Source organism: Lacerta agilis, chromosome 14 (assembly GCF_009819535.1).
Source record: "Lacerta agilis isolate rLacAgi1 chromosome 14, rLacAgi1.pri, whole genome shotgun sequence".
NCBI lineage: Eukaryota > Metazoa > Chordata > Lepidosauria > Squamata > Lacertidae > Lacerta > Lacerta agilis.
The window spans coordinates 17,655,020-17,682,997 of NC_046325.1; the positions used below are offsets into that span (position 1 = coordinate 17,655,020).

At 47.7% G+C, this 27,978-nt stretch overlaps 1 protein-coding gene across 1 annotated transcript; it reads left to right on the plus strand.

Annotated features, from left to right (window-relative positions):
- The first annotated feature begins 372 nt into the window (after nt 1-372).
- On the plus strand, nt 373-27,978 carry PTPRH (protein tyrosine phosphatase receptor type H). Its single transcript, XM_033168394.1, has 18 exons — nt 373-438; nt 759-795; nt 4,324-4,530; nt 5,798-6,046; nt 7,617-7,868; nt 8,851-9,123; nt 11,151-11,426; nt 12,989-13,252; nt 15,465-15,546; nt 17,643-17,690; nt 17,854-17,944; nt 19,134-19,224; nt 19,880-19,956; nt 21,069-21,203; nt 22,893-23,015; nt 24,814-24,974; nt 25,343-25,478; nt 27,665-27,978. Exons 1-18 carry the CDS (start codon nt 373-375, stop codon nt 27,800-27,802), a joined length of 2,706 nt encoding a protein of 901 aa, XP_033024285.1. The 3' UTR covers nt 27,803-27,978.

Sequence of the window (27,978 nt, forward strand, 5' to 3'; positions counted from 1 at the left end):
TTCCTCCTCCAGCTCTATGGGCTTTTCAAAAAAAGACGTAACCAAGCCTCTTCATGACCAAGGGGGCAGTGAGGCAGGGGCCCCAGAATGCTTGTGGGTACCAGGGGAAGACACCCCCTCCCCAGGGCACCATTGCACCCATGGGCGGCATTTTGGCAACTCCAACTATAGGAAAACATTAGAATCTGAGGCTGTGTACACACCATGCATTTAAGGCACATGGCCTCCCCCAGAGAATGCTGGGAAATGTAGTTTACTTCTCACAGAACTACAACCCCCAGCACCCTTAACACACAACTCTTTCTCAGGATTCCAGATTGGGGTGGCGACGGATGTGCTTTAAATATACGGCACCTTAGAAAGCTGGAGATAATGTTGAAAACCCACGAGGTGGAGACAGAGAACCAGGGGAGCCGAAGCCACAACATAGCTCAGTCAGTAAAGCATGAGGCTCTGAATCTCAGAGTTGTGGGTTTGAGCCCCACGTTGGGCAAAAGATTCATGCGTCGCAGGGGGTTGGCCTAGATGACCCTCATGGTCCCTTCCATCTCTGATGATTCTATGAAAGTCCAGGCTGGTGGGGTTTTTGATGACGTTGCTCTGAAAAGCATGAGGTATAACTCGTACGCGCATCCTACCTATAATGTGAGCAAGGTTAAACGGTGTTCGTGGGAATCACAGTGCCAACACCTGCGAGCAAGGCCTTCTGGGAATTAGAAAACCCTACACCTTTCACATTACGCCCTTTTCCCCTGTAGGTGCTGCTGCTGCTGCTCCTTCAGCCTGGACAACACAGTGAGTTGCTTCTATGACGATAGCCAACATTTTTGTGTATGTCTTTAGCTTTGCAAGGGAATTCAGCAGGTGAAACTTTCTCCAACATGGAGATGCAGCAACGGGGAGGGGTGCACCTGTTGAAATGCTGCCTGCCTGGAAGGCGATTACAGGAAAGCACTTTACTGCATGACTACATTTGGCGGGTGCTGAAATCCTCTTCACTGCAAGGCAGGGCGATACGGAAGAGTAGCTACCCCTGAACTCATCAACCAGCCCTAAATATATATTTTTGGACTACAACTCCCATCATTCCCTGACTAAACTGGCCAAGGATGATGGGAGTTGTAGTCCAACAACACCTGTGGACTCAAGGTCAAAGAACACTGGTTTAGATGGACCCCAAAGGGCAAACAGTGCTTTACATAGAAGTTCATGTAAAGGTAGCTCAACAACCACTTTCCAGGTTGAGAACCCCAGTTTGAGAGGGGGGCAATTTGAGAGGGCACTTAACCCTTTCACCGCCAGTTGTCCCCCAGCTCCAATATGCCCCTACCCACCCACCATAGGGTTTCCAGACTGTTTAGAGGAATGAGAACTTAGTGTGGTGTAGTGGTTAAGAGTGGTATACACGTAATCTGGGGAACCGGGTTCACGTCTCCGCTCCTCCACATGCAGCTGCTGGGTGACCTTGGGCTAGTCACACTTCTCTGAAGTCTCTCAGCCCCACTCACCTCACAGAGTGTTTGTTGTGGGGGAGGAAGGGAAAGGAGAATGTTAGCCGCTTTGAGACTCCTTCAGGTAGTGATAAAGCGGGATATCAAATCCAAACTCTTCTTCTTCTAGTGTGAGAAGGGCCAAGTGGGAAACCCAGCATCCTAGTTACTAAACTACATGATGGCCATTAGCAAAGATGGCTTTTGGAAAGGGTCAGATAAATTCACGGAGGAATATAGGAATTTTGCCTTATATTGAAGCAGACCATGGGGCCCATCTTTCTTGGAATTGTCTTCAATGACCAGCAGTGACTCTTCTAGGATTTCAGACTTTCGCAGGCTTACTTGGAGATGCCCGGAACTGAACCTTCCTGCTGAACTGCAGCCTCATTCGCAAGTAGAGGGCCAGTCTATCAATGCCCACCAGCCAGGATAGACAGAATAGAACCTCCATGTTCTAAGGCAGTGTGCTGTTGACTAATACCAGTTTCTGGGAACAAACATAAAGAAGGCTGCTGTTGCCTTTGTGCCTGGACGGTGTGGGTTTCCTTGAGGTTTCCAGTTGGCCCCAACTATAAATAAGATTCTGGGATTCTAATCCAATCCAGCAGGACTCTTCTTGCTTTATTAAAAGTTTTTTTTTTTTTTTTTTTAAAGAAACGGCCTCCTTCCTTGGGTTTAAAGAGAGTCATTTTGGCACAGCTTGTTACCAGTTTGTTTCTATGCCTGCTTTTTGCCTTTTGCACTTTCTGGAGAATCTGTGTCTTTGTGTGCATGAGGGTCTTTTAGTTTCAGATGCAATTCTGTATATTTTATTCACAAACTGAATAATCCATAAAGGAGATTCAACCTCCCACATACTTGCCTCTTCCCCCTCTGCTTCGCCTCTCCAAAACAGGCAAAAATAAAGAACCCACAACTACTACAAAGCCATCCACAACAACTGCAGGTAAGGAGAATAACAACCTTTCTCTGGGCTTCTGATGTTGCCTCTTCCTGGAGTGGATTAGTCTGAGATTAACTCAATATCTTCTGAAGCAGGAAGACGAGGAGCTGGTTAATGCCGAATCAGATTATTGATCCTTCTAGCTCATTAGTATCAAAACTGGTTGGCAGCCACTCTGTTAGGGGGTTTCACGCAATATGCTTCCTATATACAGAACAGGGGAGAAACCTGTGACCCTCCAGATATTGGGAAACTACTGCTCTCATCATCCCTGGCCATTGGCCATGCTTGCCGGGGCTGATGGGAGCTGTAGTTCACCAACATCTGGAGGGCCAAAAGGTTCCCAGCACCTTGTTTACAGAGACTGGCAGCTCTCCAGGACTTTAGACAGACACCCCTCCCTCTGAAGCCTACCTGGAGATGTTGGGATTTGAACCTGAGTCCTTCTGCACGCATAGCAGGGGCTATACCAATGAGCTGTGACATTTCCCCTAAATACTGGCCTGAATCGAGGAGTGGGTCTGCCACAAACATTAGAAGCTCAATGTCGGAGCTGGTTCAGCTGCAGGTCAGAACAGAGACTCAAAGTAGATTCTTTATTCATGGAATCAGAATACAAACAGAGAAACCTATGAGCAAGACTGACCCCAGTAAAGCAGATGCCAAACTGATGATATGGGTCCCTCACTTCCTCCTAAGTCTCTTCCCCAGCAGTCTTAAGCTCCATCTGGGAGCCCCCCCCTCGCCCCGTGCTCTCTGTGCTCTTTGCTCTGCAACATGCAAAGCCCTCCATGCCCTTGGAGACAAGAGAGAAGTGTGGGAATGTTCAGGTAGGCAGGAGAGGATATATTGTTTATTAATATCCTTCCTAACTAGCGCTACCAAGTTCTATAACTTCGCAGAGTTTCACATTCCCCTTTTAAACGCACAGTGGATAGCTGGTTGCAGGCTTGTTTAAGCCCCTCAATATTAGATTCCTGGTAAGTTCCCTTATATCCCTCTTGAAAGAATAAACATGCCACGATCTTGTGTAAAGTATATAAAAGAGGTTTACTCACATCACCAGTTCACAGTTGGATCCCTGAAGGCAGACTTAGTTGCAAAGTATATACATGTGGAACTATCCCATATAGAGATAACCCCAGTGTCCTCTGGACATAGCAGACAGCTGGTTGCAGGCTTGTGTAAGCCTCTCACTATCATACAATTCAGTATTGAATTGTATGTTCCTGGTAAATTCCCTTTTAATCCCTCTTAAAAGAATAAACACGTCACTACCTTGTGTAAAGTATATAAAAGTTTACAGTACTCACATAATCAGTTCACAGTTGGATCCCTGAAGGCAGACTTAGTTACAAAGTATATACATGTGGAACTATCCCATATGGAGATAATCCCACTGTTGGCTGAGCAATTCTAGTTAAAAGCTGCTCCAACAATGGAGGAGGTCAACGAGAGAGGGTGTGCTGCGTGACTTGGCCTTTTGTTACCTGGACAGTTAAGGTCATGCCCACCTCTAGTCACATGCAAAAGGAAGTATGTCCCAGCCAGGAAGAAAAGGAATTTTCAACTGGCTGAACCAAACATTCCCCTGCATGTCCACTCTAGGAAAACAAGGAATGTTGTACTTGACTGCTACTTATGTATCACATCTCACAAGAAGGAGAGTTGAATACAGTAGGACCAGGCAGGGCTAACACCCTAAACTAGTTCCCTAACCCCCTTGGTATCCTCCAGATTCTGTTGTTGGACTCCAGTTCCCATCAGCCCCAGCCTGCACAGCTATTGGTCAGGGACGATGGGAGTTGCAGTCCAACAAATGTCTGGCAGACACCACACTGGGGAAAGGCTTCTCTAACCCCTGCCTCCATTTTGTTGCCGCCACAGATCCCTGCAAATACCCCGGGGAAGTCGGTGGAAACTTTGTCATTGTGTACTGTCGCTTGGATAATGCAAATGTCACAGATGTTTTCAGAAGACCAGAGATGATGGACCAGGATCTAGGCTGCGACGACAGCACCAGCCTTCCCACTCATTGTCAACAGCATGTGGATAAAAACTGTTCCTCACTCGCTGACTGCCTTGTGTGCGGAGGTAAGGGCCGAAATCCACATTCCACAATCTGTGTCAAGAGGGAACCCGGGTTCTGCATCCCGAAGGCGCTTTGCAAGGCAAATGAGACTGATGAAAGGACCCTCCTTTAAAAAAATATATTAAAAAGACATTTAAACATATCAGTGTAGTATACCGGTAGCATAAAAAAATTCTTTTACTTGAAGAATATGTAGCTGCATTGTTTTATACTTTCTGGATGTCCTATGTTTATATTACAAAGTAGAATCATAGAGTCGTAGGATCATCATTCTAGTCCAACCCACTGCAATGCAGGAATGCTTTTGCCCAACGTGGGGCTTGAACTCATGACCCTGCGATTAAGAGTCTAATGCTCTACCGACTGAGCTATTCCATCTTAAGTCACAAATCATGCATTGCTGCAAGTTGTTTGCTTTTGTTTTCCAGTGTATTTCTTGTCAACAAAAAATTCTATATGGCACAAGCAAATTTATACAGTATTCTCAAAGTGTGGACCAGGTTGTGGGGGGGGGGGGGGAGAAAGAGAGTTTGAGAGCCACTGACTCGGAATCCCCTGGCCCCACCATTTCCTCTTTCTCCACATCCATCACTTTCCAAACTGCAGACATCCCACTTTTTCTTTTTTTCTCTTTTAAGTGGATTTGTTGTGCTAGGGCATGGAGTGCTTTGATCTACTTTCTTTCCGCAAACCAAAATTTTGAGGCTGTGTTTGTGTCCCTCCTGCAAAATAGCAGCATTCCAAAGGCCCCCTAGAGCAGGCCCCAGTGTTGTTGTTGTTGTTTAGTTGTTTAGTCGTGTCCGACTCTTTGTGACCCCATGGACCAGAGCACGCCAGGCACGCCTATCCTTCACTGCCTCTCGCAGTTTGGCCAAACTCATGTTAGTAGCTTTGAGAACACTGTCCAACCATCTCATCCTCTGTCGTCCCCTTCTCCTTGTGCCGTCAATCTTTCCCAACATCAGGGTCTTTTCCAGGGAGTCTTCTCTTTTCATGAGGTGGCCAATGTATTGGAGCCTCAGCTTCAGGATCTGTCCTTCCAGTGAGCACTCAGGGCTGATTTCCTTCAGAATGGATAGGTTTGGTCTTCTTGCAGTCCATGGGACTCTCAAGAGTCTCCTCCAGCACCATAAATCAAAAGCATCAATTCTTCGGCAATCAGCCCCAGTGTTAGGTGCAATGAATTTGGGCCTGGTTTCCCTATAAGGAGTGGTCTGTGGGGTTGAAGTGCTTGTTGATTGCTCATTCTCTGCTTCTGGTTCTGAACAGAGCCATGCCCTGTGCAAAAACTCATCCAAAGGGACCAGACCAACCATTCTGTAACTCTTCACTGGCAAATCTCCAACGACTGCTGCTACAAGGTGCACAGAGTCAGTGCTACAACAGCCCCTAAAGCCAGCCTCAGTAACTGCACATCTAACATTGCAAAACTGTTGCCTGGGCAGAACTACAACATGACAGTGATCAGAAAACTGGATGGACGGTGCAGCAAGGAATCATCCATCACTGCCTTCACCCGTGAGTCTCGCCATTACCTTCTACTTGTGGGAAATTGCTGTCGAACATAGCGAGCAAGCTTAGGGCTAGTTAATGCATGAAGGGGTTAAAACCACAGAATTGTACTCCTATACTCAGCCAGGTCACGCCCCCTCAGCTCTTAGAGGAAAGTTAAGTTTCCTCCTTTCTTCGGTCTTTTTCACCATGTGAGATAGGAGGTACCTGAGCTTGCTCGCTACAAGCTCAGACCACATGCTTAGGGCCATTTCGCTATATTTATTATCCCAAGATTTCTGCCTGTGTTTACTTTTCCTGCTGCATGGATAAATGCATGAACCTTTGGAACTTTGTAAGCAAAGCATTTTTAAACTTACTAAGGTGTGAGGTGTGTTCAGTGCTAAGAGGGGTAGAAATGCGAAGCTCTGGTAGCAGACTAAACAGGATATTAAAAGGTTTAACAGTCTACCGGTAAATCCCCATGCTACACTGCTGCTTGCTTTGGTGACTTTTAAAAACACTGCTGGGGGCTCTCTCTTGCTGGAGAGTGTGTTTAGCTCTGCACTTTGGATCTAGGGATCCAGCCAATTCTTTTATTAATTACCCCACACAGGTGATCTATATCTATTTCCCCCCCACTCTGCAGGCAGCAGCTGAAACCAGGTCTTTGGACAGCAGGGTGGGCAACCCCTGGCCCTCCATCCTTTGTTGGACTATAGTTCCTATCATCCCTGCCTATTGGCCATGCTGGCTGGGACTGATGGGTGTTGGAGTCTTGATGGGCTATGGGTTTCCCCTCCCTTCTCTGCAAGGCACTGTATGTTAGCCAAGGTGTGTGTGGCAATGTCTGGAGCATTGAGGAATAGAGAACAAGTTGTTATCTTGTGTTAATGATAGCGTAGCCTGCTTAAATTTTCTCCTAATTTGCTTGTTTGTGTGCATGCTCATATTGATGCATAAATGGGTGGGTGGGTGGGTGGGTGTGTAGTTAGATACACAGCATATTTCATTTTATTTAAGCTATGCCCTGCCTTCCCGTTCATCAGGATATGAAGGGCAACTTAGCAGCGATATGAAAGCAAGCTTTTAAATGTAATTAAACGGGAGTCAGTATTTCAGCACAGCAGCAATAAACCAGCAGAGTTGGTTAATTGGAGGTAAGTAGTTGAGCTCTTATCCCAAGCTTTACTTGCTACCTGAACTCCAGCAGCGGAAAGAACTGTGAGCCTCCTTCGGAACAATGTCCCACAAACTAGGTAGGCACTGATACCGGGGTGCCCCTGTTGTACGTAGCCAGCGTCACATAACACAACAAATAGCAGAGGCTCTGGTCAGGTAGCCGTGGAATGATGCTACTGCCATTCCAGTAGCCAAGGGCAGATGATTGACAGATGTGGAGGCAAGGAATTGGGAAACTGGAAGGTTGTGTGTGTGTGTGTGTGGTATCATGGAAAGGGTGTGGCATGTGGGAGTCCTGAACAGGAGCTCTCCACACTGTGTCATTTTCTTCCAGGACCCGCTTATGCCTGCTGCCTGTAGGTCGGCTCATATCAAAGAGCCTAGCTAGAGGTTCCTTCTGTTTCTCCTGTCACAGGCCCTTCACCTGTCCCGTACATCAGTATACAGAATCGCACGGTGGACGCGTTGCAGATTGAATGGGCGGCGCCCAAGGACCCTCATGCCAGCTTCTATAGATACAAGGTCTGCTTGCCGGGTTGCCGCAACGCCTCCGGAAACTTGCTTTGGGTGCGCGGCCTGAAACCAGGCACAACGTACAGCGTTGAGGTGTTTGCCATTTCTGCCAACAACATCTCCAGCGTCAGGAGCGCCATACAGGCCACCACAGGTAGGCTGAGGCCAGGGGAGAAAGAGAAGCAGCAGCCAGGACCCTGAGAACTTTCCCCTGCCCCTAGTAGATTGAGTCACATAGAAATCGCTCCCAAGCTCCCGTTTGACATATCAGCACCAGAGACCTCAGCTAGCATGCAGTGCCTTGCGGAGAAGGGAGGGGCACATCATCTCATACCCTCCAACATTTCTCCAAAGAAAATAGGGATGTCCCATTCCATTGCTGTTGTTGTTGTTGTTGTTGTTGTTGTTGTTGTTGTTGTTGTTGTTGATACCACACCCATCTGACTGGGTTGCCTCAGCCACCGTGGGTGGCTTCCAACTTATATAAAAGCATAATTAAACTTAAAAAAACCCCAACAACTTCCCTATACAGGGGTGCCTTCAGGTGTCTTCCAAAGGTTGTATAGTTACTTATCTCCTTGGCTTGGGTGTCGCATAGCTCCATTACCCTCCAACATTCCTCCGATGAAAATAGGAACATCCTCAGGAGAAGCAGGACATTCTGGGATTAAACCAGAAACTGGGACAGCTTCTGTTAATCCTGGAAAATGGGGATAGTTGGAGGGTCTGTCATCACGACCGGCTCCAGGCCTGAGGGGGATTTGTAGGCCCCCAACTCTCTAATTTACCACAGCAACGCTATGTCAGAGTCACGGTGGGAAATTAAAATGGCCGCCGTTCAAATTTCCCACCACAGCAATAGGATGTTGCAGGAACTCTAGACAGCAGCTCCCAGACCCAGTCATTCAGTGGTCAAAGCACTAGTCAAAGGGGCAGGGATCAGGACTGGGCACAGCTGGGGTGCCAGAGCCCTAGCAGCTACCTGAGGGTGCCCCCATTTTGAGACGAGGCGTGAGTATTGTGGGCTGTGGCTTGGAGGGATGTGCGGCTTGGATTAAGGACACTGGGCTCCCAACTTCCACATGGCCGGCCGGGGTTGGCGTGGTGTGTTAAGTGAGCCTGCTCTTTCCCCCCAGCTCCAAATGCTCCCGAGAATATAAAAGTGTCGCACTGCGAGACCAAAAGCATCTCTGTTTCCTGGGATCGGCCCAAAGACCCCAATGCCGCAAACTATTCGTACTGGGTGAGCTGGCGCAGCGGAAAACGTGCAAACCTGTCGGGGAACGAATTGGTTGATCGCCTCAGCTACAACATCACAGAACTCCAGCCGGGGATCCTGTACTCAGTGAAGCTGGCCTCGGTGATCGGCGGGGTTAAGAGCAAACAAGCTAGCAGATGGGCTCTGACATGTGAGTGCAACTGTCATGGGCCGCGGGGGGGGGGGGGCGTGGCGGCAATGTGACTTGAACTTTGGGCAGTGTGGTGTAGTGGTTGGAGGGTTGGACTAGGGGTGGGGAGAACCAGGTTCAGATCCCCACTCAGCCATGAAACTCACTGGGAAACGTTGAGCTAGTCATGGTCACTCCACCTAGCTTTACCTTTCAGGCAAGGGTAGATCAGCTCAGTTAGTTAAGGCCAAGGTTGCAGGTTCAATCTCTGTGTGGGACAGCTGCATATTCCTGCACTGCAAGGGGTTGGACTAGATGACCCTCAGGGTCCCTTCCAACTCTGCAATTATGTAATCTACTATAAAACTAACGAAGCTTAAGCTTCAGGATCCCAGAGGCACCCCAGAAGCGACTTCAGTTCACAGTGCTTAAAACTTTTTGGGGTCTAGAACACCCAGTTTGAGTTGCATGACTCAATTTGATTTATTTTTGTTGTTGAATATATTTCCACAATCCCAAAGATTGAGAGTCGGTAGCACAGATGTTGTGAAGGTGTGGCAATCTGTCGTGGAACAACCCCATTGGAGAGGATAACAGTGGTTACCTAGACCTTGTTGCTGGTTGCGAAGGGGCCCCCCATGGCAGTTCAGTCCGCCATGACTTACAAGGTTGTTGCCAGTGCTTTTTTCCTTAAAAAAAATGTTTTGGGGTACTCTCATTTTGACTCAAGAAAACCACCATTTTATAGTTCAAATCGAGGGGAAATAAATACAGTAAATGGACAAAAGTACAAAGATTCACAAAATGTTTAGGGGTATGCGTACCCCTGCGTCCCCCCAGAAAAAAGCACTGGTTGTTGTGAACATAAATGGGGAGAGAAGTGGGTATTCCACCCTGATCAGCTTGTTCGATTACCTGTCCTTCTTTCGTAGGTGGAATAAATGCATCAGGAATCTTCCGCTGCTTAGCTTTTTAATTCCAAATTTTGTGTGGTCTAAATCAGTACAGTCTAGAAGCAGGTTTACCCCTGTTCATTTTGAGCATTAGACCCAATGCAGAGTGGTGCTGAGAATTAGAGGTGCCTGAATCAGTCAGATTCATCTGCTCACAGCTTCTTATTTTCCCACTCTTGTTTGGTTCATGACATTTCTGCAACAATTTGCAAAACACGCAAAAAATAATAACCAGCACAAAACAAAAGGAAATAAAAAATTCCTTCCAGTAGCACCTTAAAGACCAACTAAGTTTGTTTTTGGTATGAGCTTTCGTGTGCATGCACACTTCTTCAGATACACTTCTTCAGATTCTTCTTTCGTGCATGCAAATGAAAGCTCACACCAAGAACAAACTTAGTTGGTCTTTAAGGTGCTACTGGAAGGAATTTTTTATTTTATTTTGTTTTGACTATGGCAGACCAACACGGCTACCTACCTGTAACCAGCACTTTAATGCTCATTTCCCTGAATATACACATTTAAATGCGATTTTTCTTGACAGATGCATTTTTTGGGGTATTTTCTTTTCCCCAATATATGTATTTTAATGTGCAGTTTTCCCTAGTTTGTGCAGCTTTATGTGCAGTTGTGTTGCAGTTTTGGTTGGAGACCTGCACTGTGTTTCGGTTAGTGCATTGTTTTTGGAGATGCAAACCAAACTTGATTTATCTCTCTTCACCCCCTAATTGAAAATGCATCACACTTAGTGTAGGAGCAGCTGGAGAAAAGAAGTCCCAGGTCCACAGAGAGGAGAGTGGCATTTTATGAGCACACATTAAGGGAGACGCTGTGTCTAGTCTTTGAGAGACACCTCTGTAACTGGGGGGGGGCGCGAGGGGATGGGACCTGCTGTTGGGCAACGTCTTTACCCAAATGTCAGGAAACAGTGCAAGCTTTTGAGTCTGACAGAACTCTTCATCAGGCTGGATGAAGCGGGGGTGGCATTGCCCAACTGTGGGTGGGGGGCAGTTCTCCCCTCTTGTAGACTAACACGACAACCTCTGCTTTCTTTGTGACTCGGCTCTCCTGACAAATCTCGCCTCCTCCTTTCAGGCCCCTTGCCCCCTACAGATTTCAGGGTCCACAACAGCAGCCAGACAGAAATTGAATTATCCTGGAGGAAGCCGAGCTCAGCTTTCAGCAGCTTTCTGCTGCGGTGGAAGAACCTGAACGAGTCCAACGACAAAGAAAAGAGTCTTGGCACTTCCACGGAGACGACTTTGAGAGGTCTCACTCCAAGCTCCAACTACACCTTCACTTTGCTGAGCGTAGCAGAAGGAGAAAACAAGACCGCGTACAGCGTTGGCGTCCTGCAAGAAGGGGCTACAAGTACGTACAGTTTTCTTGGGGGGTGTGTGTGTCAGAAAATGGGGTGGTCGCATCCTCTCTCAAAAGGGGGGTTTGGCATGCAAGGAAGCATAGATTTTTATGGCAGGAGTTCCACAGGCAGTGACGCTCAACGGGGAGCTACACACACACACACACACAAACACAAACACACACTCACTGTGAAATGATTCATTGGCCTATGCTACAAATTAGTAGAGGGAAGATCTAACCCAGCCACACACAGATGTTGAGCCTCACTCCCCCCCCCCATCGCTTGTTGCTGAATCAGGCTATTGGTCCATTTTACCCAATAATGATGGCTGGTGCTTACTGAGACTGGTAGGGCAGAAGGCAGGGAGCCCAACACCAGGGGGCGCCAGAGAGGAGGTGGAGGGTTCGCCATGGGGGACAAAACTAGGATTAGTTGCCTCTGCCTCTCACTGGCTTCCGCCTCTGCTTCTGCTTCTGGACTTCTCTCTGCCACTATTCCTCTGCATCCAACCAGTCTGTGACATACAGTTCCTAGAGTAGTTTAGCAATCATTACCTCCACCCAGTGGTGTGAATGTCGCCTGATGTCAAGCTTTGGGGGATAGGATCCCACCCCCACCCCCCACCCCGGTGCAGTAAAGAAACAGATCCAAAGAAACAGCGCCTTACCAGTTAGTTTCTTTAATAATCACAGTGAGAGACAAAGGAATGTGTCTCTAAAAATATGGCGATGCTCCTAGTAAGGATTCACTCCTTCCATCCCCATTAATCGACGCCACTCCTACGTCGGGTAATCGGAGCTTGTTGCCGCTGAGCTCTCTGTTCTATCACTCTCAAAGCCCATCTAGTCTTAGGCGAAGGGGGGGGGCAGGAATGCTTTCCAAGGACACTGAATCTGCCAGCTATCTCTCTCCTGGTGTTTCCTCTTCTTGCTGTTCCTCACCCAGTGTTCCCCAGCTTTCCCCCTCTGGACTATACCTCTCTGCCAACCACTGTTCTAAATCTATGCTGTCCTCCTGCCCATGGGAAGGTTCAGGAGAAGGGCGTCCAGTTCCTGACACCTGGAGTAGAGGAAGCTAACAGGCACTGCCATCCCTTAGACTGGTTGTAAACAGGTGGTGCACTCCTTGGCGTCTGGATCTGCTGCCCCTGTAGATCCTGCTGCCCAAGGTCAGCACATCACAACATCAACAACAATTACCATCCTATATTTAAATGGGTACCTACTGAGAAGACCCATAAAAAAGCAACTGTACCAAAAAGAATTACTGTGAGAATAAGAAATATTCAAGGGGGGCGGCTCACCAGCCTTTGTCCTTCCCCAGGGCACCATATTATCAAAGTCTGCCCCTCCCGAGGTGGTTGCCTCATTTTGCCTCATGAATGGCCTGCCCTGTCTTTGGGAGGTGTGGCCAGGGAAGCCTAGCCAGATGGGCGGCATAAAATTTGGAACTTCATCCATTTCAGTGAGAGGTCCTATTGAAAAAAGGATGGGATTCACATGTTTGTGGGCATGCAATAGATATATATAAAACACCCCTTCACAGTACTCTCTGCTTCCCACCTGCACAGAGCCGGACCACGTGAATAATTTGAAGTGTGATTCCTCAATGTGGGGCGACCGTCTGGTATTGTCCTGGACGTGCCCAGCCAGCCAGGTCAGTAAATTGCAGGTCTGTCTGTCAGACCAGCTTGTCCGGGAATGGACGGTCTGCAAAGAGGAGACGGAGATTGACAACCTGCAACCCGCCTGGAGCTACTTGGTCCAAGTGCAGACGTTCTGGTATGAGCAGGAGGCAGTGTCTGCCCAGAAGATGTGCACCACCAGTAACGCAGGTGAGACACATCTGAGCAAGCCTTTCAGTGGCCGGGCTGGGGGTGTAGTGTGCTGTTTTAAAATGCTTCTCTATCTTGACGAAAGCAGCCGGGGACCCTAATGATTGTGGGTATGTTCAGGGAGGCAGGAGGGGATATATTGTTTATTAATATCCTTCCTAACTTGCGCTAGCAAGTTCTATAACTTAGCAGAGTTTTACATTCCCCTTTTAAACGCATAGCAGACAGCTGGTTGCAGGCTTGTGTAAGCCTCTCACTATCATACAATTCAGTATTGAATTGTATGTTCCTGGTAAATTCCCTTGTAATCCCTCTTAAAAGAATAAACATGCCACAATCTTGTGTAAAGTACAGTCATACCTCTGGATAAGTTCACTGCGGGTTGCGTTGGTCACGGGATACGAATGCGCAGAAACCAGAAATACCGGAACGGGTTTGGCGATTCACGCATGGGCAGAAGTACTGGATCACGCTTTGCGCATGCATAGAAGTGCTGAATTGCACCGTGCACATGCACAGACGCGGCGCTTCATGTTGCGTTCTGCTCATGTTGCAAACGGGGCTCTGGAACGGATCCCGTTCACAACCAGAGGTACCACTGTATATAAAGGAAGTTTACAGTACAGTGGTGCCCCGCTAGACGAAAATAATTCGTTCTATGAATTTTTCGTCTAGCGGTTTTTTCGTCTAGCGAAGTGGCAATGACAGCCGCGCTCTGCTAAACGGAAAAAAAAGACGAAAATTTTTCATCTTGCGAAGCAGCCCCATTGACTTTTTCGTCTTGCGGGGCAGCTTCCGCTAGACGAATGCCGTTCGTCTAGCGAGGCATTCGTCTAGCGGGGCACCACTGTACTCACATCACCAGTTCACAGTTGGATCCCTGAAGGCAGACTTAGTTACAAAGTATATACATGTGGAACTATCCCATATGGAGATAATCCCAGTGTCTTCTGTTGGCTGAGCAATTCTAGCTAAAAGCTGCTCCAACGACAGAGGAGGTCAAAGAGAGAGAGTGTGCTGCGTGACTTGCCCTTTTGTTACCTGGCCTGGTAAGGTCACACCCACCTCTAGTCACATGCAAAAGGAAGTATGTCCCAGCCAGGAGGAAACAGGAAGTTTTCGACTGGCTGGACCAAACATTCCCCCGCATGTCCACTCTAGGAAAACGAGGAATGTTGTACTTGACTGCTACTTGTGTATCACATCCCACAATGACAGCACCCTTGGCAAACAGGCACAGAGCACCCTGGGGTGAGGGGTCTGGGTTCTTCTGTGCAAAATGCATGAAAAGACTTGGGAAGGTTCAAAGCCGTCTTACGCCAGGGACCGGCTGCTTGTCTAGTCTGCCATTGTCAGGGTTCCGGATGCTGTTGACTCCAGTTCCCATCAGCCCCAGCAGTCACTACGAGCCACAGAAGCTATGGTGCTCTGTCTCTGTGGCCAGAGGCAGCAATACTCCTGAATCCCAGTTGCTGGTAGCCACGGGAGGCTGTTCTTGTGCTCGGATTCTGCTTGCAGGTTCCCCACAGCCATCTGGCTGGCCCCTGTGAGAATGGGGCGCTGGACTAGATGGGCCAACAAGAGCCTTTTCCGGGTCTCAGCCAGAGGTCTGTCCCATTGCCTGCGACTTGATCCTATTTAAATAATATTTAAAAAGGCATTCAGCAGACCGCTAAGCTGTGCTCCCTTCCTTTCCTGTGCACTCTGCTTAGTATCATAGAATTTTAGAGTGGGAAGGGACCACGAGGGTAACAGATTCCTGCACTGGTCACTTCCAACTCTACAATTCTTTGATTCTATGAACGCAGGGAGGACCACGAGTTTCCCATCCCCGACCATTAGGTAAAGGGACCCCTGACCATTAGGTCCATTCGGGAACGACTCTGGGGTTGCAGCGCTCATCTCGCGTTACTGGCCGAGGGAGCCGGTGTACAGCTTCCGGGTCATGTGGCCAGCATGACTAAGCCGCTTCTGGCAAACCAGAGCAGCGCACAGAAACGCTGTTTACCTTCCCGCCGGAGCGGTACCTATTTATCTACTTGCACTTTGACGTCCTTTCGAACTGCTAGGTTGGCAGCAGAAGCAGGGACCGAGCAACAGGAGCTTACCCCGTCGATCGGCAAGCCCTAGGCTCTGTGGTTTAACCCACAGCGCCACCCGCGTCCTTGGCGCACACAGACTTAGTTGCAGCATTTTCTTTCTTTGTCTTTAGGGGTCATCCTGGAAACTCTGCTCCCTGTGCTGCTTTTCTCAGCCCTCCTCGGCCTGCTGCTGTTCTATTTCTGGAGGAAAAGGTGAGCAAGCTCAATATCGCAGGCTTCCGCCACTGCACAGCATTATTGACCCCAGCGGGGGGGAGCATCAGGGCCGCCGTAACCTGAATCTGGAGGCACAAAGGAAAAGAAAACAAGCTGTGTTTCTCGGCTTGTATTTTTCCCCTGACTCATTTCCTCTGCAGGGGTGGGGGGCAAAGGGCCAGGCAGTGCACTGAAGTCTTCTCTCCAGCTACAGAAAATCGGAAGAGCGCAAGAAGAGCCCTCCTGGATCTGGCCCATCTAGTCCAGCATCCTGTTCCCACAGTGGCCAACCAAATACCTATGGGAAACCAACAAGCAGGACATGAGCACAAGAGCCCTCTCCCCTCCTGGTATTCAGAAGTCTCCAACCATGGAGGCAAAGCGTAGCCGTCATGTAGAGGAACCATTGATAGCCATGTCCTCCATGATTTTGTCCAATCCTCTTTTTAAAGATATCCATGTTGGTGGTCATCACTGCCTCCTGTGGCAGGGAGTTCCATAGTTTGACTGTGCCCTGCATGAAGATGTACTTTTCTTTTATATGTCCTGAATCTTCCAACATTCAGCTTCCTTGGATGGTCATGAGTTCTAGTGTCACGAGAGAGGAGACAAATTTCTCTCTGTGTGGATTATTTCTCACAGGCCCTTGGGCGATGCAGTAATTTCCAAATCACACAGCTCTGCTTATGGATTGGCGCAGAGGGCCTTTGGTCTAGCGCCATGGCTCCCCAGTGGGAGGTTTGGGTACTGCATGCTTCCGTTCTATAGTGCCCTGTTAGGCGTTCTGATTAGAGATTATTATTTTTGGAGGGGGGGGGACCACTAGGGTTGCCATGTTTTGAAGAACAAAAATGAGGTCGCTATGACGACTCTCATTTTAAATACCCCTACTATATGTAGAAGGGATGCGGGTGGCGCTGTGGTCTAAACCACAGATACTAGAGCTTGCCGATCAGAAGGTCAGCGGTTCGAATCCCCGCGATGGGGTGAGCTCCCGTTGCTCGATTCCTGCTCCTGCCAACCTAGCAGTTCGAAAGCACGTCAAATCAAATCAAATCAAATCAAACTTTATTCCCGTAGCGAACAGGCCATTGCGACTAAGAATACAGATAAAACAGATAAAAATACTGGAGAAAGACCAGTCAGGTACACAAATATATAAATATACTGATAAATCATATGAAACCCCCAGGCTAAAAGGTCGTTCAAATAGTGACCTCATTCTCAGAGAGTGGAAACGATTTTCTCTGTTATCGTTTCTGTTCCTGCTAGAAATAAGGTAGAAAGCACGTCAAAGTGCAAGTAGATAAATAGGTACCACTCCAGCGGGAAGGTAAACGGTGTTTCCGTGCGCTGCTCTGGTTTGCCAGAAGCGGCTTAGTCATGCTGGCCACATGACCCGGAAGCTGTACGCTGGCTCTCTTGACCAGTAAAGCGAGATGAGCGCCGCAACCCCAGAGTTGTCCGCGACTGGACTTAACAGTCAGGGGTCCCTTTACCTTTTACTATATGTAGGCTATAGAAGCTGTGATATATTGCTGGGGAGGGGGGCAGCAGAAGAGAAGAGTAAATCAAGTCTTCAGCCACCAGTTATGTCAGGGGTCAGCAAACTTTTTCATCAGGGGGCCGGTCCACTGTCCCTCAGGTCTTGTGGGGGGCCGGACTATATTTTGGAAAAAAATATATGAACGAATTCCTACGCTCCACAAATAACCCAGAGATACATTTTAAATAAAAGGACACATTCTACTCATGTAAAAACACCAGGCAGGCCCCACAAATAACCCAGAGATGCATTTTAAATAAAAGGACACATTCTACTCATGTAAAAACACGCTGATTCCCGGACCGTCCGCGGGCCGCCTTTAGAAGGCGATTGGGCCACATCCGGCCCCTGGGCCTTAGTTTGAGGACCCCTGAGTTATGTCTATGTCTCATCCAGAAAGTATAGCAAGAGACATTTTGGCAAATTTTACAAAAATCCACCCGGACAGAAATTTTACTCCTGAAAAAGAAGACATGTCCTGGTAAAAGAGGACAGATGGCAACCCGGCCACTGACAGACGTTGCTTAGTTTTCTGTCTCATTTGCAGGACGAAGAATGTCTTGGAGAAACAGAAAGCAGATATGGGACTGCCTGGGTGAGGATGAAGGGGTATGGGGTACATGGACGTAACCAGGATTTATTTTAGGGGGGGGGGCAGAACCGAGTTATCTGCGACACAATTGGTCAGTTAATTACGTATTGCCTGCTTAAACTTTGAGGTTTAAAGAGAGACCCGTTCTGTCTTTTCTCTCCTGCAGAACCCTGGACTCTGTCCCCGTGTTGACTTTCCCAGCTTACTGCCATGAGCGCTTCTCCAACAGCGGCTTTGGTTTTGCCGAGGAATACCAGGTACAAGGTTGCCGTGGCGTCTGTAGCTTGGTGGGCAGAGCACCCGCTTTGCATGCACAAGGTCCTGGGTTCGATCCCCGGTGTCGCCAGGCAGGGCTGGGAAAGAAAGGCCCTTGTCCCAAGCCCTGAAGAGCTCCTGCCAGCCAGTGTAGACATTACTGAGCTAGGTGGACCAGTGGTCTGACTGAGTACATTATAAGCCATTTACATTCCTGTGATGTGTTTATTTAAAATTAAATCACAGCCAAAATACTCTGCCACCCTTGTTTTAGATTGAAAAGGGTATTCCAGTAATTTAAGAATAAAGCCCATTTTAAAGTACCCTACCAATGTAGTCCCAAGGTGGCGCTGTGGGTTAAACCACAGAACCTAGGGCTTGCTGATCAGAAGGTCGGTGGTTCGAATCCCCGCGACGGTGTGAGCTCCCATTGTTCGGTCCCAGCTCCTGCCCACCTAGCAGTTCAAAAGCATGCAAAAAAGTGCAAGTAGATAAATAGGTACCACTCCGGCGGGAAGGTAAATGGCGTTTCTGTGCGCTGCTCTGCTTCGCCAGAAGCAGCTTAGTCATGCTGGCCACATGACCCGGAAGCTGTCTGCGGACAAATGCCGGCTCCCTCAGCCTATAGAGCGAGATGAACGCGCAACCTAAGAGTCAGACACGACTGGACCTGATAGTCAGGGGTCCCTTTACCTTTCCCTTTTACCAATGTAGCATTAAGCATCTTCCAGACATTGCTTTTTTTGTATTTCTATTATTTTTATTGATTCTGTTTGTTGATTTGCTTCAATAAGATCTTCAAAAACTGAATATAAATCCCAGTTTTCATAACAAACTTTACTCCCGTGTGTCCTTTCCATCTTGTTTCTTTTACTAATTAAATGAGAGCTGTTACCAGATGTAAGAGATTCCGGATCCTATTCAGCTACTCTTTTAAATATTTCGGCCATCATTCTGTTTTAAATACTTTACATATCCACTATTTAAATACTTTAAATATCCACTATTTTAAATACTTAGGCTGCATTCTTTTTTTTCTTTTCTTTTTTGTCAGAATTTTTATATGCTGCTTAACATTTTGAGAAACAAAGAAGAACCTTTGGGTTTGTGTTTTGCTGGAGGAGTCGCCTTGTTTCGTAGCTCTCTGTGCCGCTTGTTTCACCATTTCTCTTTTCCTTGCCCACATAACAGCAACTGCAGGACGTGGGAACAGGACAGCCCCAGAGCGTGGCAGAGCGGCCTGAAAATCAAGCCAAGAATCGCTACAGCAACGTTCTGCCGTGTCAGTTTCGTTCCCCCTGCCCTGTTTTTTCCTTTGTCGGTTGTGCTTAGCAAAAGAGTCTGCTTTAATTTTGAACATCTCACTACGGAGTGGTGGTTTCAGATAAAACCTCAAAAAGACCAGAGATTCAAGCAGGAGGAGGCGAAGGGGGGGGGCGGGTCTGACATTGGTGCTTGAGAGTCACTTGACCCTAGACCCAGAATTCTTGGGTAAGGCAGGCTTTGGCTCAGATCAATGAACTTCTTTGGAAAACTTCTAGCCTCATTCCCCACTACTTCAGATAATTTTTTCTGGCAATGGGAGGAATGTGCATTGACCCTTGAGGGCTGGATTTCTCCCTGCATCTGCCACTTTCTGACCCCCATTTGATATAATTTTTTTTTGCATACATAGTCCCCCCCCAACTTTTCCTTCACAACAACCCTGCGAGGTAGGCTAGGCCCAGAGAAAAGGAGCTTTTTGACTGAGTGGGGATTTGAACCCTAATCTGACACTCTGACCACCACACCACACTGCCTCTGCTGCTCAACTTTATTCCTGCCACTTTTCAGTTATGTAAATCCATATTTGGTGCTGCTTTACTTTCAGTTTTATCCATTTTTTCAGCTCACCCTCTCTGCTTTTACTTTTAACCCCTTTGGTTCCTTCTCTGCAGATGACCACTCGCGAGTTCAGCTCACCATCAAATCCGGAGACCCCAACTCAGATTACATCAATGCAAGTTACATGCCTGTGAGTCCCGTCCCATCCCCCACCCCGGCTGCATTTTTGTGTGAGATGTAGCTTGGGACCCTTTGTGATTCACCCTTGACAAAAACTTTATAACTTAAATTAAGTTTGGCATAGATTTGGGATTAGACTTTAGCACGCTATATTCTCAGCCCCAATATATAATGCCAACTAGTCTCCAGTTTTCTCCCAGGGTTCATTAACCTCAGTGAGCAACAATCTCATGGTTAGAGAGAGTCTGCTTTGACTTTGCACATCTCACTACAGAGTGACTTTGAGTACACTTATTCTCACTTCACGTAGTTTGCTTTTAGGCAAGCAATGAAAACTCTTTGTTTTCAGCTAGCTTTTGTTGGTTGCCATCCTTGTTTTGGCTCTTACTGTTTTCTCTGTCATTTTAAGAGCTGGTTTCATTTTATATTGACACGTTAGTGCTATTATACTAGGGGCTGCACACTTGCTTTCTTTGCCAGTCAGTCCCATCTATCCCCACCCAACCCCAACCACCCTTTGCCAAAGCCACCCAGCACTCACCTTTCACCAAAAACAGCACCCCCTCCTCTCCTAAAGCTCACCAAACCTCCGCGTCTTGCCTGAGCTGCCCACTCACTTGTCAGGGCTGTCTACCTGCCTGTCTCTGGTTCTGGTTCTCTCCTCTTCACCCTCTGACATTGCTGTGAGGCCCAACAGCTCTTGGAACCCAGTTTCTCTTGTCTGTGGCAAAGCAAAGTGCAGCGTGACGACATTCTTGAATTGTTATTATATGTGTAGATACTGCTTTATTTTTGATTAGCAGCCACTTTGAATAAATATACGGAAAGGAAAGGCATACAAATGACAAAAATCTGGGCAACACTTCTATTAGAACAGCTGAGGGCAGGAGCTGGAAGGGGTGGTGTCCCCACGTATGTGATAACTGGTGACTGTTAACGGCATGTGAATGTGTGTGTGTGAAACGCAGCCACCGTTGAAATGTGGCCTCCTTCCGCTTTCCACCACATAAAGTGGCTCTCAGTCTAAACAAGTTTCGCCACTCTTCGTTGTGACTACATTGGATTTCCCCTTGATTCCATACTAAGGCAAAGCTCTCTCTCCTTCCTCATTACTTACTCCAGGGCTTCGAGAGGGAAAAGGAGTTCATAGCAGCCCAAGGCCCACTGCCAGGGACACTGTACGACTTCTGGCGCATGATATGGGAGCAGCAGATCGTGACCGTGGTCATGCTCACTAACTGCGCCGAGAACGGACGGGTGAGAATTGTGCCGTTTGGCTGGGAGTTAGAAAACCGCTTGAACAATGTTGTGCCTCTTAGGGGGTGCCCATTGGGGGATGTGGGTGGCGCTGTGGTCTAAACCACTGAGCCACTTGGACTTGCCGATCGGAAGGTCAGCGGTTCGAATCCCCACAATGGGGTAAGCTCCCGTTGCTCTGTCCCAGCTCCTGCCAATCTAGCAGTTTGAAAGCACACTAGTGCAAGTAGAGAAATAGGTACTGCTGCAGCGGGAAGGTAAACAGCATTTCCATGCGCTCTGGTTTCTGTCACGGTGTCCCGTTGTGCCAGAAGTGGTTTAGTCATTCTGGCCATATGATCTGGAAAACTGTCTGTGGACAAACACTGGCTCCCTTGGCCAGAAAGCGAGATGAGCGCCGCAACCCCATAGTCGCCTTTGACTGGACTTAGCCATCCAGGGGTCCTTTACCTTTTACCTTTACTTGCCCATTCAAAAGGGGCAAGCCATCTAGGGCTGTACAAAATATTATCTACTTTTTTGGAGTGGGTTCAAAACCACCAGTAGTTTCAGTGGGATAGAAATCGCCCCCTCCCCAATACCTGTGAGATTGATCGCTTCTTCTTCCTTAATCCTCTTCAGTGCCATCGTTCCTCCTGTTTTCTTTCTCCTTTATGAATAAGTTGCATGGGTGTTCCTACCCCTTCAGGTTGAGGCCATGATGCTAAGCAGCCAATTCGATGGTAGGTTGTCGATTGAAGGCAACTTACACAAATTAGCAAATCTTTTTTCTTTTTTTCTTCTCTAGAAGTGATGGAATTTTTTTCTGGACATTTTTCAATGTACGTAAAAGGCGACAGTTAGTATCAGGCAAGCAGGGGCATAGCAAGGTAAATTGGTACCCGGGGGGCAAAAAAATTGTTGTCCCCCCCTGAGGCATGGGAAGGTCAGGTGGTACCCAGTGCGGAAAATTTCTTTTCAACCCCCCCCATTGATTCCCCCCCCCCACAAAAATGGTTTTATGTTATTTCATATTTTCTTACAGAGGAATAATAACAAGTAATAATAATAAAAACTTTTATTTATATCCCACCCTCCCCAGCCGAAGTCGGGCTCAGGGCTCAGATACAGAACATTGGTATAAAATAACAATAATTAAATTACCTCCTAAAAACATCTCAAAATCAAAATAAAGTCTAATTAGATTGCTTTCCACAAGGTTAGGGTTGGGAACAGTAAGTGTTCTCTGAACTGAAATTTCAGCCTTCATGACATAGGAAAACAGCCAAGTGAACAGCTATTTTGGTGGAGGAGGGTCAAGATATTAACCCATATGCATGCAATTTCATATATCGCTATATAATCCCTAGTATAGTAAGATAAGACCTTCGGAGCAGGCATTTTCAAAAAAATAAATAAAAAATTGTTCCTTGATAATTTGTCACCCCCTCCATTATGGAACCCGGGGCGACCCACCCCCACCCCCCTTGCTACGCCCCTGCAGGCAAGGAGCAGAAGTGAGGAGCTCATTCCAAAGAGCCTTGCGACTCCCCAGCTGCTGTGAGGAGGGTGTAGATGTAGACCTGGTCTTCAGGGCCCTTGAGCTGCAACAGCCCAACCAAAACCTGACCAAAGTTTGACAGTTGCTCTGCTCCTCCACAAGGCCAGTCCTTCCACTAACGTCCCCTTCCCCACCCTTCTTCTGGTCAGGTGAAATGTGAACGCTACTGGCCTCTGGACTACACACCATGCACCTACGACAACATCACGGTGTCCGTCATCACAGAGACAATTCTCCCCGATTGGACCATCCGGGATTTCACGATCAAGCAGGTGATGGAGCGGGGAGCAGGACTGCCTCCCCCCGGCGTTCAGTCCAAATGGTTTCTGCCAGAATAACTGCCCTGTGAAGCGATATTTACCCAACCGCTTTATCATTGCAACTGAGGCTATTGCCAATTCTGCAGTCTCTTTTTCTCCAGCTTTTGACACCTGAGTGGTAGATTTTTGAGGCCCAGATCTGTTTTCTTAGTTTTCCGATCTTAGTGTTGTGTTTTAAATTGCCAGGACGCACCCTGGGACCTTAGGGTGGAGATTGGGAAGTGAATCAAATTGTTATTGTTTAATGATGATGATGATGATAAATAACAATAATGGTGATGATAATTGTGACAATGATAATGGTACCGGTCGTCATAATTTTAATTAAAGATATCCCTTTAAAAATGATAGTAATGAAACAATCAATCCTTCTAATCGTGAACTTAACAAAATAAAAGGGAGTCACTGAGAGACAAGAGGGAAGTAATCCCAAGGCATGCATAAGCCAAAAATACCCTTTAAAACACTGCGGGATGGGCAGCCTTAAAAAATTCAAATAATTTCTAATTGAAAAACACATTATTATTATTATTATTATTATTATTATTATTATTATTATTATTATTATTATTATTCCACCCTTCATCCAAATATCTCAGGGTGGTTTAGAAGATAAAAATACAGAAAAAAGCAGGAAAATGAGGGCAAGTGGGAGAAGAAGGGGCATTTGAGCCCCTTGCAAGTAACCCATGACAGGCTTGCTGGAGCCCTGAGTGAGAGCACTGCTATTAGGAGGTGTCACAAGCTAATGGGATGGAATAGGAATAGGAATAATTTATTATTGGCCAAGTACATTTTCCAACATACTTGGAATTTGTTTCGGCTACATTGCAATGTAAACATACAGACACTGCTCCTCTCACAATACAAAGAAGCAAACAAACCCCACCCGTAATTTACCTCCCCTTCAGCTATACAACTACGAATTTAACAATTTAATGGCACAAGGGAAAAAACTATCCTTGTGCCTGGCCGATTTTGGATATGAAGTCCTGTAGCAACGTCCAGATGGAAGTAAATTAAGCAGATGATGACCGGGATGTAAAGGGTCTGCTACAATTCTCTCTGCTCTCTGTTAACATCACCCTGGGAACCCTGTCAGACACGGGCCCCAAGTACTTGTGTGGACAACTGTTACCTTGTGTGGTATCTTGTGTGGTGCAGGTGGCAGGCTCTGTACCCTTAGTAACCCCAGGCTGACTCTGCCCTCCTAGATGGGTTATATGATGTTTCTGGGCAGGATATGAGAGAGGCTTCCTGATCCTGAGCCACAAGATCTTACTGAGTTCTGTTGTGCATTGGGTTGTTTTTGGCCCTGATCCCAGCTTGATCCTAGATCCTACCTCCTGAAGTTCATCCTCCGGTTGTAGTTCACTCTTCCGTCTCAACCACTGGCTCATCCCACAGTACCTGATTTCCACCCTGACAGCAGGTGAGGAAGGTACGCTGCAACATTTTGTGGCAGGTCCCACACTTTGTTTTCTCAGACGCCGAGCTCAAGTGGTTGAGTTTGGGAGCGGAACAGAGCCACTTCAAAATAAACTGCAAACGCCCTAGGTATACAGAATCATAGAATTTTTGAAATAAAAACAAACAAATGAAAACTCTTCCCCCTCCCCCAACGGCGTGACAAGGACCTGAGAGCTTCCACGGTTTCAGGATGTTGAGGTGCCAATTGAAAAGAAATGGAGGTGAAACCCAGGGGTGGCTCTGAAGAAAGAGCTTGAATTGTGTGTGTGTGTGCCAACAGGTGAACCTATCCGAGGTCCACCTCGCCAGGCATTACCACTACACGTCGTGGCCGGACCATGGGGTGCCCAAGATCACAAGCACCATCCTTCACTTCCGAGACCTTGTAAGGACCCACATAGAGGAGCACAGGGGCGCTGGGCCAGCTCTGGTGCACTGCAGGTAAACCCAAGAGGAGAGGAAGAGAGGATCGGGGCAGGGGAGAGCCAGGGGGAAGTGTAACCCACAGGTTCTGTGGACTGAGGCTGCGGAGGGACCACAAACGGCAGACCCACTTCAACCCAGAGTGCCTTAACTATACATAACGCCTCTTCCCAGGGAATTCTGGGAATTGTGGCTCTGGGAGGGGAATAGGGAGTCTCTTAGCAACTCCCAGCACCCTTAACGAACTACAGCTCCCAGAATTCTTTGGGGGCAGCCGTGACTCTTTGAAGTGGCATCATGGCACTGTAAATATGTCATGTGAATGTGGTGTTTGGTCTTCTGGGTGAGATGCCTTGGTTGACGCTGTCCTCTCCTTCCCTCTCCAGCGCAGGTGTAGGCCGGACGGGGACGTTCATCTCCCTGGACTCCCTGCTGCGCCAAGCCCAGGTCACGGGTGAGCTTGGAGTCTTCTCCTTCGTTCGGAAGCTGAGGATGAACCGTCCGCTCATGATTCAGACTGAGGTGAGAGGCTCGGAATATGTCGTTACGTGAAGCAGATCTGTCCTGCGGACACAGTTCTCCTCAGGAAATGTTAACATTATCCTGGGGACCCTGTCAGAGACAGGCCCCAAGTACTTGTTTGCCATCACATGAGAAGAGCCCCACTGGGTCAAGCCAAACGCCCATCTAGTCCAGCACCTGTCTTTCCACAGTGGCCAATCAGGCACCCCTGGGGTGTCCATGAACAGGTCTTGAAGGCCCCAGCTTTCCCTAGCTGTGTCTCCCCAGCTACTGGCATTCAGCCGCACAGTTCCTCTGAAGAACCAAGACATTCCACATTCCCTAATGGCGCTTGCCTCTTCCCTGGTTTGCAGTTGCTTCAGACTCTGTCATTATTTTGGCACTGGACAAAGGCATCCGGCTCGCCTTTATTTTATTACTGGTGTATTTAGTTCATGTTCTCGAAGCTACTAACATGAGTTTGGCCAAACTGCGAGAGGCAGTGAAGGATAGGCATGCCTGGCGTGCTCTGGTCCATGGGGTCACGAAGAGTCGGACACGACTGAACGACTGAACAACAACAACAATTTAGTTCATAAAATTTATATACTGTTTGGTTGTGGAAACAACCGCCACCCTCAAAGCCGTTTATAAAACAAATCAAACAATGAAATTATTGGTAAAAAAAAAACCACCCCAATTAAAAACTACGATTTACACCCTTCGAAAGATCGACAGCAAGCTAAAAAAAAAAACCCAGTTGAAAACACTTGTCAGCATTCCGCATGCCTTGGATAGGCTTGCCTGAACGAAGATGTTTTAAGCAGGCGCTGCAGAGCAGAGAGAAGGAGCCTGCCGGATGTCAATAGGCAGGGAGTGCCAAAGTGTTGGGTGCTGCCACACACAAATACTGAATTTGTACAAATGTGGAACGAGTCTCTCACAGTGCCGGTTCCATGGATTGGAGCGGCCAAGTGGGCCTATATTGGGTAAGCCCATATCGCAATGTGCTCCGTTCCATTTGGGGTTGATTTATTACATTTCTAGGCGCCTATTGTTGCAAAAATGTTTTTCGTATATTTCATTATCACGCCCCTCCCCCTTCCTTTGTGGTGTTGTGTTTTGCAATTTGACTCTGGGTCTTTTATTGAACGGTGAGGCATTACTCCGGAAAGCGATTAAACAGACGTGGCTTTTGCACAACTGGTTTCCATGGATCGGCCTCTCCTGCACCATCACAAAACGATAGTATACAGGGATTGTGACCACCTTAAATGGGAAAAACCCAGTTTATTATATCCACTTCCTTCCTCTCCCCTTCTACTCTCCTAGCCTGCTCATCGTCTCGTTCAGGAATTCATCCTGCAAGCAAGGTGCTTGGGATGGTAGTTTCCTTCAAGATAACCTTACCAAAGAGACAGTCTCTCAAAACATATCCTCGAAAATGCAGCACAGTTCATGTTAGACACAAAACTTGCTTCGCTATTCACTAGTTACTAAAAGGGATGTGGGTGACACTGTGGTCTAAACCACTGAACCTCTTGGGCTTGCCATTCAGAAGGTTGGCGGTTCAAATCCCCACGACGGAGTGAGCACCTGTTGCTCTGTCCCAGCTCCTGCCAACCTAGCAGTTCAAAAGCACACCAGTGCAGGTAAATAAATAGGTACCACTGCGGCGGGAAGATAAACGCCGTTTCCGTGTTCTCTGGTTTCCATCATGGTGTCCCGTTGCGCCAGAAGCAGTTTAGTCATGCTGGCCACATGACTCAGAAAGCTGTCTGTGGACAAACGCCAGCCCCCTTGGCCTGAAAAGCAAATGAGTGCCGCAACCCCATAGTCACCTTTGACTGGACTTAACCTTTTACCTTTAGTTACTAAACAGCTTCCCTCTGGCTCTCTTGGAGACTTTGGTTCTCTGTTAAACGACTTAAGAGGAAGCAGGCAAACATCTGGGCCATCCATCACATCTGAAAGGAGCACGACCTATTGATTGGGGCCTCTGGTTGACCCCTGTGAGGGCAGGATGCTGGACTAGATGAACCATGGGCCTCATCCAGCAGGGCTCTTTTTGACATAAGAAGTGCTCAAAGCTGCCCTGACAGAGAGCTGAATATTCCTGAGCTATATATGTGACAAAGCAAGTTGAAATTATGTCCTCCTGGCAGTGCTCAAATCCCACACACCCTCAACACCTCTTTTCTCCGCAGTCCCAGTTCATCTTCCTTCACCAATGTCTCCTGGATGCCCTCCGGCCTCCTCCGCAGAGCGACAGTGAGAAGACAGAGCACACGGCAGTGTATGAAAACACCTGGGCCCTGCAAGGCTACGAGGTGTCCCGGGTGTGACAGCCTGTCTTCTTTGGCCATCGTCCCGGCAAGAGCCGAGGAGGCCCATGTGCCCAAGGGGCGTGGAAACCACAGCAGAGTTTGAGATGTGCTTCCCTAGGGAGGGAGAGGCTGGTTCCTAGAGGAAATGCAAACTCACTTGCGATCCCTTCCCCGGCCCAGTTTTGACATGATTG